Source organism: Tetrahymena thermophila (assembly GCF_000189635.1).
Source record: "Tetrahymena thermophila SB210 genomic scaffold scf_8254772, whole genome shotgun sequence".
Classification (NCBI taxonomy): Eukaryota; Ciliophora; class Oligohymenophorea; order Hymenostomatida; family Tetrahymenidae; genus Tetrahymena; species Tetrahymena thermophila.
The window spans coordinates 1,384-11,417 of NW_002476530.1; the positions used below are offsets into that span (position 1 = coordinate 1,384).

A 10,034-nucleotide genomic window follows, 5' to 3' on the forward strand; every position below is an offset into this window, starting at 1 on the left:
CATAACTCTAATCAATAGCAAAAATGTCAAAAGCATTCTAATTCTAATTAGTCAAAAAAATTTCAGAAAAAGTCTCCAAGGATTGCCAGATTCAAAAGGCAAGTTTGAAAGAAATAATCAAATTGATGTTCAGCCAGAAAAATTATTTCTCAAATTTTGAGTATTTAAGCAATGGCGCTTACGCTGTCGTCTTGAGAGCTTAGAACACTAAAGAGAATCGTACTGTTGCCCTTAAATTCCTAACATATACGAACTAAGAGGATAAGAATGGCATCGAATCTTTGAAAAAAGAATATGAAATGCTTCAGAAGTTCAGCTAATCTGATTTTTTGGTAAATGTCTATGAATGCTTCTATTTAATGGAAGAAAATGTAGAAGAAGATGAAGATGGTAACGAAAAAGTCGTCTTAACAGATGAGAAGTCCTATTTTGTGATAGAAATGGAGCTTTGCTAGCGTAATCAAAATTATAATTTTCATCCATTTATTTTTTTCGCTTTCCCAATTTTTTTAAAACTACGAAGAAGCTCATAGAATATGATACTAATTTATTTTTTATAGCCTTTATGATAATTGAAGTTCAGCCATTTTAAAAAAGTCATTTTCAAAATTTTTCTAAGTCTTTTTGGATTTGATTAATTTTGAAGAAAAAATAGATTTGCGTTAAGCTGGCTAATTAACTAATTTATAAAATATAATAGAATTAGTTTATTTTATAAAATTTTATAACTTTTAATTTTTAAATTCCCCACAGATAAGGTTTTTTTAATTAAATTTTCATTGAATTTTTGTAGGTTTCTTTCTTAATTAAATATTCTAGAAGATTAATCAATAAAAATTTCATAATATATAATCCCAATAATAACAATATTATTAGTAATTTAATTTTATAATATATTAAATTTTATTTTTTAATAATTGACAACAATTCATGAATAAAATTTACATAAATTAAATTAAAAAAAATTTTTATTTTTAATAAATTAAATAATTATTTAAAAAATATATTTAATATATATATAATTTGATAATAGATTAAAAAAACTCAACATAATTAGCTTAAATTATATAATTAAATCTAATATTTTTGATAATTAATTTTAATTTATAAAGGTTTTTCAATTTTAATTAAGTTTTAAATTCAAATAGAGCAAATAATTTGAATTTTTTCTTTTATTTGTTAAATAACAATAATATTTTTATTTATCAATAGAAAATCTTAAACAGCTCTTCGATTTTTTAAAAAGTACATAGCTACCCTCTAAAGAAATAAAAGAAATAATAGCTATTCAAATGTTAGAAGGATTGAATAACCTTCATGTTAAAAATATCATGCACAGAGACATCAAACCTCATAATTTCCTAGTTTGTCCTTCTCAAACTTATGGATTTACCATCAAACTCTGTAAAAAATTTGAATTTTTACAAAATTTATCAATTTAAAAAATTTTTGAAAATCAAGGTGATTTAGGATTTGCATCTGCAGTAACGAAATCGAAAAGTCACTACATATCAAAGGTAAAAATCAAAATATTATTTAAAAATAGTCTTACATTATTTTAATCTATAGAAAGGAACTGATGCTTACTTTGCTCCTGAGGTAGAAAATGGATAGTCTAGAATTCAGGTTTTTAAATAAAACTAATATTTAAATTTTTAATTTAATTTTAATGTTTAAAAGTCGGACCTCTTTTCATTAGGATTAGTTTTACTTGAGCTAGATAATCTAAAAGTTTTAAATGAAAATTGGATTGACTATTTTACAAAAGGAGAGATTTACTAAGGAAAATCAATAGCTTCAAATTATTAGATTGATAGAAATTCTAATATTTATAAAATAGCTTAGATTTGCTTAAAACCAAATTATTTGGAAAGGACAACTTCTGGAGACCTACTTTCTGAGCTTATTAAGCTTCATGGATAACCATTGAAATTCACACTAACTTCTATGATTTTAGAAGTAATAAATGCATTGATCAATTTTTATTTAGCAAATCTAATTAAGCATTTAATTTAATTTTAGATTTTGTTTTTGATAATAAAAGTAAATTTAGTAAAATATTTGATCTTAAAATAAATAAATAAATATTTAAAGAGCAAATAATTATTATCATAAACAATTTTGATAAAAAAACAATTAAAATAATATATCAGATTAAATATTTGTGAAATATTTTTTAAAAATGAAACATAAATTTAAAAATAAGTTTTTAATATTGATTCTGTACTAATTTTTAATTTTATTTACTAAAAAACAATTATTAAAAATACACTAAACATTTTTTTTTAGACTCACTAAAAAAATTAAATTGCTTCTTTAGATAATAAATATTAATTATTAGTTTTTTAATGATAGGAACAAATTCCTTAGTAAGCATAATAAATATTCAATAGTATTAATGAGCTTCAAAAAAATGTAAAAACATTATAATATTTAAATTTTAAATTCCTTCCAAACTTTTAATTTTAAGTTTTGATAATATTTTTTTTTAAGCAAACTTAATTTGAGGAGTAAGCACAGATGCTGCTTGATAACACAGATTCAAAAATAATGAAAAAAGATACTTATCAACAATTTACAAAAGTAGAAATACTATCCAAACTATTAAAAAGTTTATATGAAGATAAGAAGTATGTCAATAATTTCCAAATTCTTAGTTTTGGATGCTTTGGCATGGTATTATCTACTAAAAAAGTTAAATTGAATAACAAGGAAATAGTATTAAAAATATAAAAGATTGTAAATGAATAAGAAATTTAAAATGAAATTAGAATAATGTAACAATTAAAAACTCAATTAGTAGTATAGTTATATGACAATTATGTCATAGAAAAAGTTACAGCACCTGAAAAATATGTAGTTTTTGAGTTAGAAAAATGTTCATGTAAATTTTTATATTTTAATTTAAACATTGCAAATTTATTTTTTATTCAATTAAATCTAAATTTTAAAAATACTACTTAAAGTATTTTAGTAGTATATTAGGCTATGATAGCCAGAAATAATTTATTGTAAAATAGGTTCACTCTAGGATTATCTAGAAAGATAAGCAAAAGAAGGAGAATTTAGTGATGAAGAAAAACTGAATATTGCACTCCAAATAATTGACTCTGTCAATTTTATTCATTGTTTCAATATTATTCATAGGGATATTAAACCTGACAATTTTTTGGTTTGTTTGGATGGCAATCAACTTTAAATCAAACTATGTAATTAGCTAGATAATTTTTAATTACTAATAATAATTTAATCATTTTAATATAAGGTGATTTTGGATTATCAGCTTAACTTGGAAAAGATTGTGAATAGATAGAAAGTTTAGATGTAAATTATTTACTTATTTTTCAACTATCAAGAAATTTGAATATATTTTTAGATGAAAGGAAATTGGGCCTACATGGCACCTGAAATTTTAACTAAAAAAGATGATTAATATAAGATATATTCTAAAAAAGTAATTATTTTTATACTATTTGTAAATAAATATAATAAATTTTTTTTTTCAGTCGGATTCTTATTCAGTTGGTTTACTATTATCTTTGCTTGACAACTACTTAATTTTGAAAGAAATAGTAGGAACTACTTTCATAAATATGACTTTAGAATAATATGATGAGCCTTTCAAAAAATAAAACATAAATATTAAGCAAGACACTGAAATATTTAAATTTATTAAACTCTTAGTTGTCTGGGAAAGAGTCAACAGAGCTTCTCTTTCTGTTATTATTGAATAAAACTCAAAAAAATTCAAATCAAACTAAAATGAGATGAAATAAATTATATCATAGCATTATTTAGATCCAAAATAAAATGCTGAAACTGTAAATATAGGATCTGCTGATCCATTAATTTCTTAAAATTAGATTCCAATTTAAGATATCAAGTAGATTAAGATAGAGAGTATGATAGATTTGTATAAAATTACAGAATTTCATAATGTCGAAATATATTTACGGTAATTATATTTTTTAAAATTTAATTTAAATTAAAATTAAAATATCCAAAAAATTATTGCTTAAGAATTCAAATAAAAGATTTAATTAACATTTTATATTTATAAGAAATTATAAATGATTTAATATTTAATCATTTATGATGGATTCTTTCTTTCTATAAAAAGTTAAAAACATTTTAAATTAAAGATAAAATTATTATCTATTATTACAATTTGTAATAAACAAATAAGCTTTATTATTTAGTTAATTAAAAAATATTTTGGGGTGGCTTGTAAAAATTTCAAATGCAAAAAACTCACAAAAAAAAAAATCAAAAAATCTTTTAAAATTTTATTTTTGCAATAAAAAATATTTGTTTAATGACTCTCTAATAAAATTGAAATAAATTTTTTTTATTATCAAAAAAAATTAAAATGTGTTAGCCTAAAAATAGTTAAAAAATAGTAAAAATATTTTGATAAATTTATAAAATCTAGCCCTCAAATTAAATATTGGTTAATATAAAAGTTGTATGAAAAAGGTTATCTTTAGAACTGTAAAATAAAAATTATCTCATTTATAATACTGTGCTTATCATTTACTAACTTGCTTATTTACTTATTTACTACTAACCAAATAAAATTTTACTAATTTCTTTATTTACTGATCAAAACTCAACTAAAACACTGCAATCGTTTTTTTATCATCCTTTCTCCTCCATATTTATTTATTTAATCCGTTATTTTATATTTAAAGTTCAAATAATATTGGTGCACAAGGTGCAAAAGATTTAGGCACAGTAATAGCCTAGTGCAAGAATATCACAACTTTGAAGCTTGACTTACGGTAAAAATTTAATTTTTTTATTGATAAACTAATAATTGAGAATGGATTATTTTAAGTTTTTGATTTATTTATTAGCTAATTAAGCCAGCTTTCTTGTCATTTATTAACTTGCTTATTTACTTACTTACTTACCAAATAAAATATAACGAATTTCTTTATTTATTCATCACAACACAACTAAAATACTAACGAAAGCCATCATTTCTCCTCCATTTTTATTTATTTAATTAGTTATTTATTCTTATATTTAAAGTTAGAATAAAATTAGAGCATAGATTGCAAAATATTTAGGCACAGGAATAGCCTAGTGCAGGAATATCACAACTTTGACGCTTGACTTACGGTAGAAATTTAATTTATTGATTGATAAACTAAAAATTGAGAATGGATTATTTTAAGCTTTTGACATAGTTATTAGCTAATTAAGCTAGCTTGCTTGTCATTTATTAACTTGCTTATTTACTTATTTACTTACTAACCAAATAAAATATAACGGATTTCTTTACTTACTCATCACAACACAGCCTCCTCCATATTTATTAATTTAATTCGTTACTTATTCTTATATTTAAAGTTGGAATAATATTAGTGATGAGGGTGCAAAAGATTTAGGTACAGGAATAGCCTAATGCAAGGATATTACAACTTTGACCCTTGACTTACGGTAAAATTATAATTTATTGATTAATAAACTAATAATTGAGAATGGATTATTTTAAGCTTTTGACATAGTTATTAGCTAATTAAGCCAGCCTGCTTGTCATTTACTAAGTTGCTTATTTACTTATTTACTTACTAACCAAATAAAATATAATGGATTTCTTTACTTACTCATCACAACACAACTAAAATACTAACGAAAGCCATCGTTTTTTTACCATCCTTTCTCCTCTATATTTATTTATTTAATTCTTTATTTATTCTTATATTTAAAGAGAGAATAAGATTGGTGTATAGGGTGCTAAAGATTTAGGAAAAGGAATAGCTAAGTGCAAGAATATCACAAATTTGATGCTTCAATTATAGTAAAAATTTAATTTATTGATTGATAAACTAATAATTGAGAAGCGAAATCTTTTTTTTACCATCCTTTCTCCTCCTTATTTATTTATTTAATTTTTTATTTATTCTTATATTTAAAGAGAGAATAAGATTGGTGCATAGGGTGCTAAAGATTTAGGCAAAGGAATAGCCTAGTGCAAGAATATCACAACTTTGACGCTTCAATTTTAGTAAAAATTTAATTTATTGATAGATAAACTAATAATTGAGAATGGATTATTTTAAGTTTTTGACATAGTTATTAGCTAATTAAGCCAGCTTGTAACTTGCTTATTTACTAATTGACTTACTAACCATATAAAATATAACGAATTTCTTTCTTACTTATACAACACAACTAAAATACTAACGAAAGCCATCGTTTTTTACTATTCCTTTCTCTTCCATATTTATTTATTTAATTTGTTATTAATTCTTATATTTAAAGTTCGAATAAGATTGGTGCATAGGGTGCTAAAGATTTAGGTACAATTATAGCAAAGTGCAAGAATATCACAACTTTGAAGCTTGACTTACAGTAAAAATTAAATTTTTTTATTGATAAACTTGGGGGGGGAGTTCATCTTAAATAAGCTTTTTTAACTCGCATTTTATGAATCCTGTCCTCTCCATTATTTTATATGTTGAATGTTTGGTCCCACCCGCTGACCCCCCCACCCCGCCCAGCTTTAAACTAATAATTGAGGATGGATTATATTAAGTTTTTGACAGATTTATTAGCTAATTAAGCCAGCTTGTTTGTCATTTACTAACTTGCTTATTTACTTATTTACTTACTAAAAAAATAAAATATAACGAATTTCTTTATTTACTTATCATAAAACAACTAAAATACTAACGAAAGCCATCGTTTTTTTACTATCCTTTCTCCACCATATTTAATTTATTTAATTCTTTATTTATTCTTATATTTAAAGTTCGAATAATATTTGTGATGAGGGTGCAAAAGATTTAGGCACAGGAATAGCCTAGTGTGAGAATATCACAACTTTGTCGCTTGACTTAGGGTAAACATTTAATTTATTGGCTGATAAACTAATAAGGAATATTTTAAGCTTTTTCATAGTTATTAGCTAATTAAGCCAGCTTGTTTGTCATTTACTAACTAACTTATTTACTTATTTACTTATTTACTAACTAACCAAATAAAATATAACGAATTTCTTTACTTACTTATCACAACACAGCTAAAATACTAACAAAATCCAACTTTTTTTTACCATCCTTTCTCCTCCATATTTATTTATTTAATTTGTTATTTATTTTTATATTTGAAGTTCGAATAATATTGGTGCATAAGGTGAAAAATATTTAAGCACAGAAATAGCCTAGTGCAAGAATATCACAACTTTAACGCTTCAATTAAAGTAAAAATTTAATTTATTGATTGATAAACTAATAATTGAGAATATATTATTTTAAGCTTTTTACAAAGTTATGAGCCAATTAAGCCAGCTTGTTTGTCATTTACTAACTTTCTTATTTACTTATTTACTTACTTACCAAATAAAATATAACCAATTTCTTTACTTACTCATCACAACACAACTAAAATACTAACAAAAGCCATCGTTTTTTTACCATCCTTTATCCTCCATATTTATTTATTTAATTCTTTATTTATTCTTATATTTAAAGTTCGAATAATATTGGTGCATAGGGTGCAAAAGATTTAGGCAAAGGAATAGCCTAGTGCAAGAATATCACAAATTTGACGCTTGATTTAGGGTTAACATTTAATTTATTGATTGATAAACTAATAAGGATTATTTAAAGCTTTTACATAGTTATTAGCAAATTAAGCCAGCTTTCTTGTCATTTACTAACTTACTTATTTAATTATTTACTTACTTTCCAAATAAAATATTACGAATTTCTTTACTTACTTTCCAAATAAAATATTACGAATTTCTTTACTTACTCATCACAACAGAACAAAAATACTAATAAAAGCCATTGTTTTTTTATCATTCTTTCACTTCCATATTTACTTATTTATTTCATTATTAATTACTTATATTTAAAGTTAGAATAATATTGGTTCATAGGGTGCAAAATATTTAGTCTCAAGAATAGCCTAGTGCAAAAATATCACAACTTTGACGCTTCAATTAAAGTAAAAATTTAATTTATTGATTGACAAACTAATAAGGATTATTTTAAGCTTTTGACAAAGTTATTAGCTAATTAAGCCAGCTTGCTTATCATTTACTAACTTGCTTATTTACTAATTTACTTACTAACAAAATAAAATATAACGAATTTCTCTATTTACTCATCATAACACAACTAAAATACTAACTAAAGCCATCGTTATTTACTATTGTTTCTCCTCCATATTTATTTATTTAATTCTTTATTTATTCTTATATTTAAAGTTCGAATAAGATTGGTGATGAGGGTGCAAAAGATTTAGGCACAGGAATAGCCTAGTGCAAGAATATCACAACTTTGACGCTTCAATTAAAGTAAAAATTTAATTTATTGATTGACAAACTAATAAGGATTATTTTAAGCTTTTGACAAAGTTATTAGCTAATTAAGCCAGCTTGCTTATCATTTACTAACTTGCTTATTTACTAATTTACTTACTAACAAAATAAAATATAACGAATTTATCTATTTATTCATCATAACATAACTAAAATACTAAAGAAAGCCATCGTTTTTTTACCATCCTTTCTCCTCCATATTTATTTGTTTAATACGTTATTTATTATTATATTTAAAGTTCGAATAATATTGGTGATGAGTGTGCAAAAGATTTAGGCACAAGTTTTTCATATTGCAAGAATATCACAACTTTGACGCTTGATTTAGGGTAAACATTTAATTTATTGAATGATAAGCTAATAAGGATTATTTTAAGCTTTTACATAGTTATTAGCTAATTAAGCCAGCTTGTTTGTCATTTACTAACTTACTTATTTACTAACTAACCAAATAAAATATAACGAATTTCTTTGCTTACTTATCACAACACAACTAAAATATACCTAATCCTGTAATTAAAATATCACGAATTTTGTAGGTAAAGATGGTGATATGTCATTTAATTTTTATGGTTTGCTAATTTTACACTTTCTATTTTTTAATTTTTTTTATCAACCTATTTTTATTAAATTTTGAAAATTGAAAACTTTTTGTCAAATTTTGAAAGTAAAAAATTATTATTTTTATTAATTCTACTTTAAACTTAATTTTAATGTGCGAAAACTTTTGAATTACATTATGTTCACTTAAAAAATAATTACCCTTTTTTATAATTATTAGATTTATTTAAAAATATTTATAAAAGTATTATAATTTTCAATATTTTTTCAGTTATTAAATAATAATAATAAAAATTCTTAGTATAATCTTAAAACTAACAAAATATTCATTTATTTAAAAATTTATGACTATTTGTTGAAATTATAATTTTTAATTTTAAAGATTAGGTGATGATTTGCAAATTGAATTGAGGAATTTCCTCAAAAAATTATTAAAATCTAAAGAAGTAAAATATAATTAGTTAAATTTTTATAAAATTGATTTATTTTAACTAATAAAATAGATAAATATATATTGAAAATGAACTAATAGATAAATTTAGCAAACCTGATTAATAATTTATAAATTAAAAAGTTTAAGCTCTGCATAAATAAATATGTTTCATAAAAATATTTATTTTATAATTTTGTTTTTTATAAGTTTATTGATTAATTAGGTAATTTTGATTATTTATTGTTTGATTTATACCTAAAAATTTTGTTTAAATTCTAATCAGTAGTATATATATAATCTCTGAAAACATTTTATTTTTAAAAGCAATAGTTGATGTGATGAATTTATATAATTTATTAGAAATACTACTATCTGGATCTAACAATATAATTTTAAATATGCCAAACAAAAAAAAGTATTTTTTTATAAATACAAGGCAATAAGGTTATTTAATTATACTTGGATATGATTACTTTTCTCTCAATTAATTTAATTAAAGATAAAAAAAAATATTTATTTCCAAAAATTTTTAAAAAAATTAATTAATATTATATTTCATTTTATATGATTTTTATCTTCATCACTATAAAATGTGTGTTATATACCGTAACTTCTCATTAACTGACTTCTCGCCATTCTTATGGCGAATGGCGAGTTTTGAAAACCTGAAATTTTGTTCCACCAAAGTAATCAAAAAAAAATAAA

General features: G+C 22.4%; 1 protein-coding gene across 1 annotated transcript in view; it reads left to right on the top strand. All coding sequences in view use genetic code 6, as the record gives it.

Moving 5' to 3' along the window:
- The window catches only part of TTHERM_002653519 (kinase domain protein), a gene marked incomplete at both ends in the record, with an annotated part of 9,517 nt that extends 103 nt beyond the window's left edge, over window positions 1–9,414 (top strand). Inside the window, 25 exons of the mRNA XM_012796077.1 lie at window positions 1–456; window positions 1,213–1,404; window positions 1,462–1,517; window positions 1,570–1,626; window positions 1,681–1,959; window positions 2,356–2,415; window positions 2,494–2,884; window positions 3,021–3,209; window positions 3,266–3,324; window positions 3,377–3,454; window positions 3,507–3,955; window positions 4,692–4,781; window positions 5,035–5,124; window positions 5,356–5,445; window positions 5,717–5,806; window positions 5,924–6,013; window positions 6,271–6,360; window positions 6,761–6,850; window positions 7,121–7,210; window positions 7,482–7,571; window positions 7,870–7,959; window positions 8,222–8,311; window positions 8,575–8,664; window positions 9,279–9,342; window positions 9,400–9,414. The exon at window positions 1–456 is cut by the window's left edge and continues 103 nt beyond it. Coding sequence (XP_012651531.1) covers window positions 1–456; window positions 1,213–1,404; window positions 1,462–1,517; window positions 1,570–1,626; window positions 1,681–1,959; window positions 2,356–2,415; window positions 2,494–2,884; window positions 3,021–3,209; window positions 3,266–3,324; window positions 3,377–3,454; window positions 3,507–3,955; window positions 4,692–4,781; window positions 5,035–5,124; window positions 5,356–5,445; window positions 5,717–5,806; window positions 5,924–6,013; window positions 6,271–6,360; window positions 6,761–6,850; window positions 7,121–7,210; window positions 7,482–7,571; window positions 7,870–7,959; window positions 8,222–8,311; window positions 8,575–8,664; window positions 9,279–9,342; window positions 9,400–9,414 — 3,425 coding nt within the window. The remainder of the gene's footprint in view (window positions 457–1,212; window positions 1,405–1,461; window positions 1,518–1,569; window positions 1,627–1,680; window positions 1,960–2,355; window positions 2,416–2,493; window positions 2,885–3,020; window positions 3,210–3,265; window positions 3,325–3,376; window positions 3,455–3,506; window positions 3,956–4,691; window positions 4,782–5,034; window positions 5,125–5,355; window positions 5,446–5,716; window positions 5,807–5,923; window positions 6,014–6,270; window positions 6,361–6,760; window positions 6,851–7,120; window positions 7,211–7,481; window positions 7,572–7,869; window positions 7,960–8,221; window positions 8,312–8,574; window positions 8,665–9,278; window positions 9,343–9,399) is intronic.
- Between the last annotated feature and the right edge of the window lie 620 nt (window positions 9,415–10,034).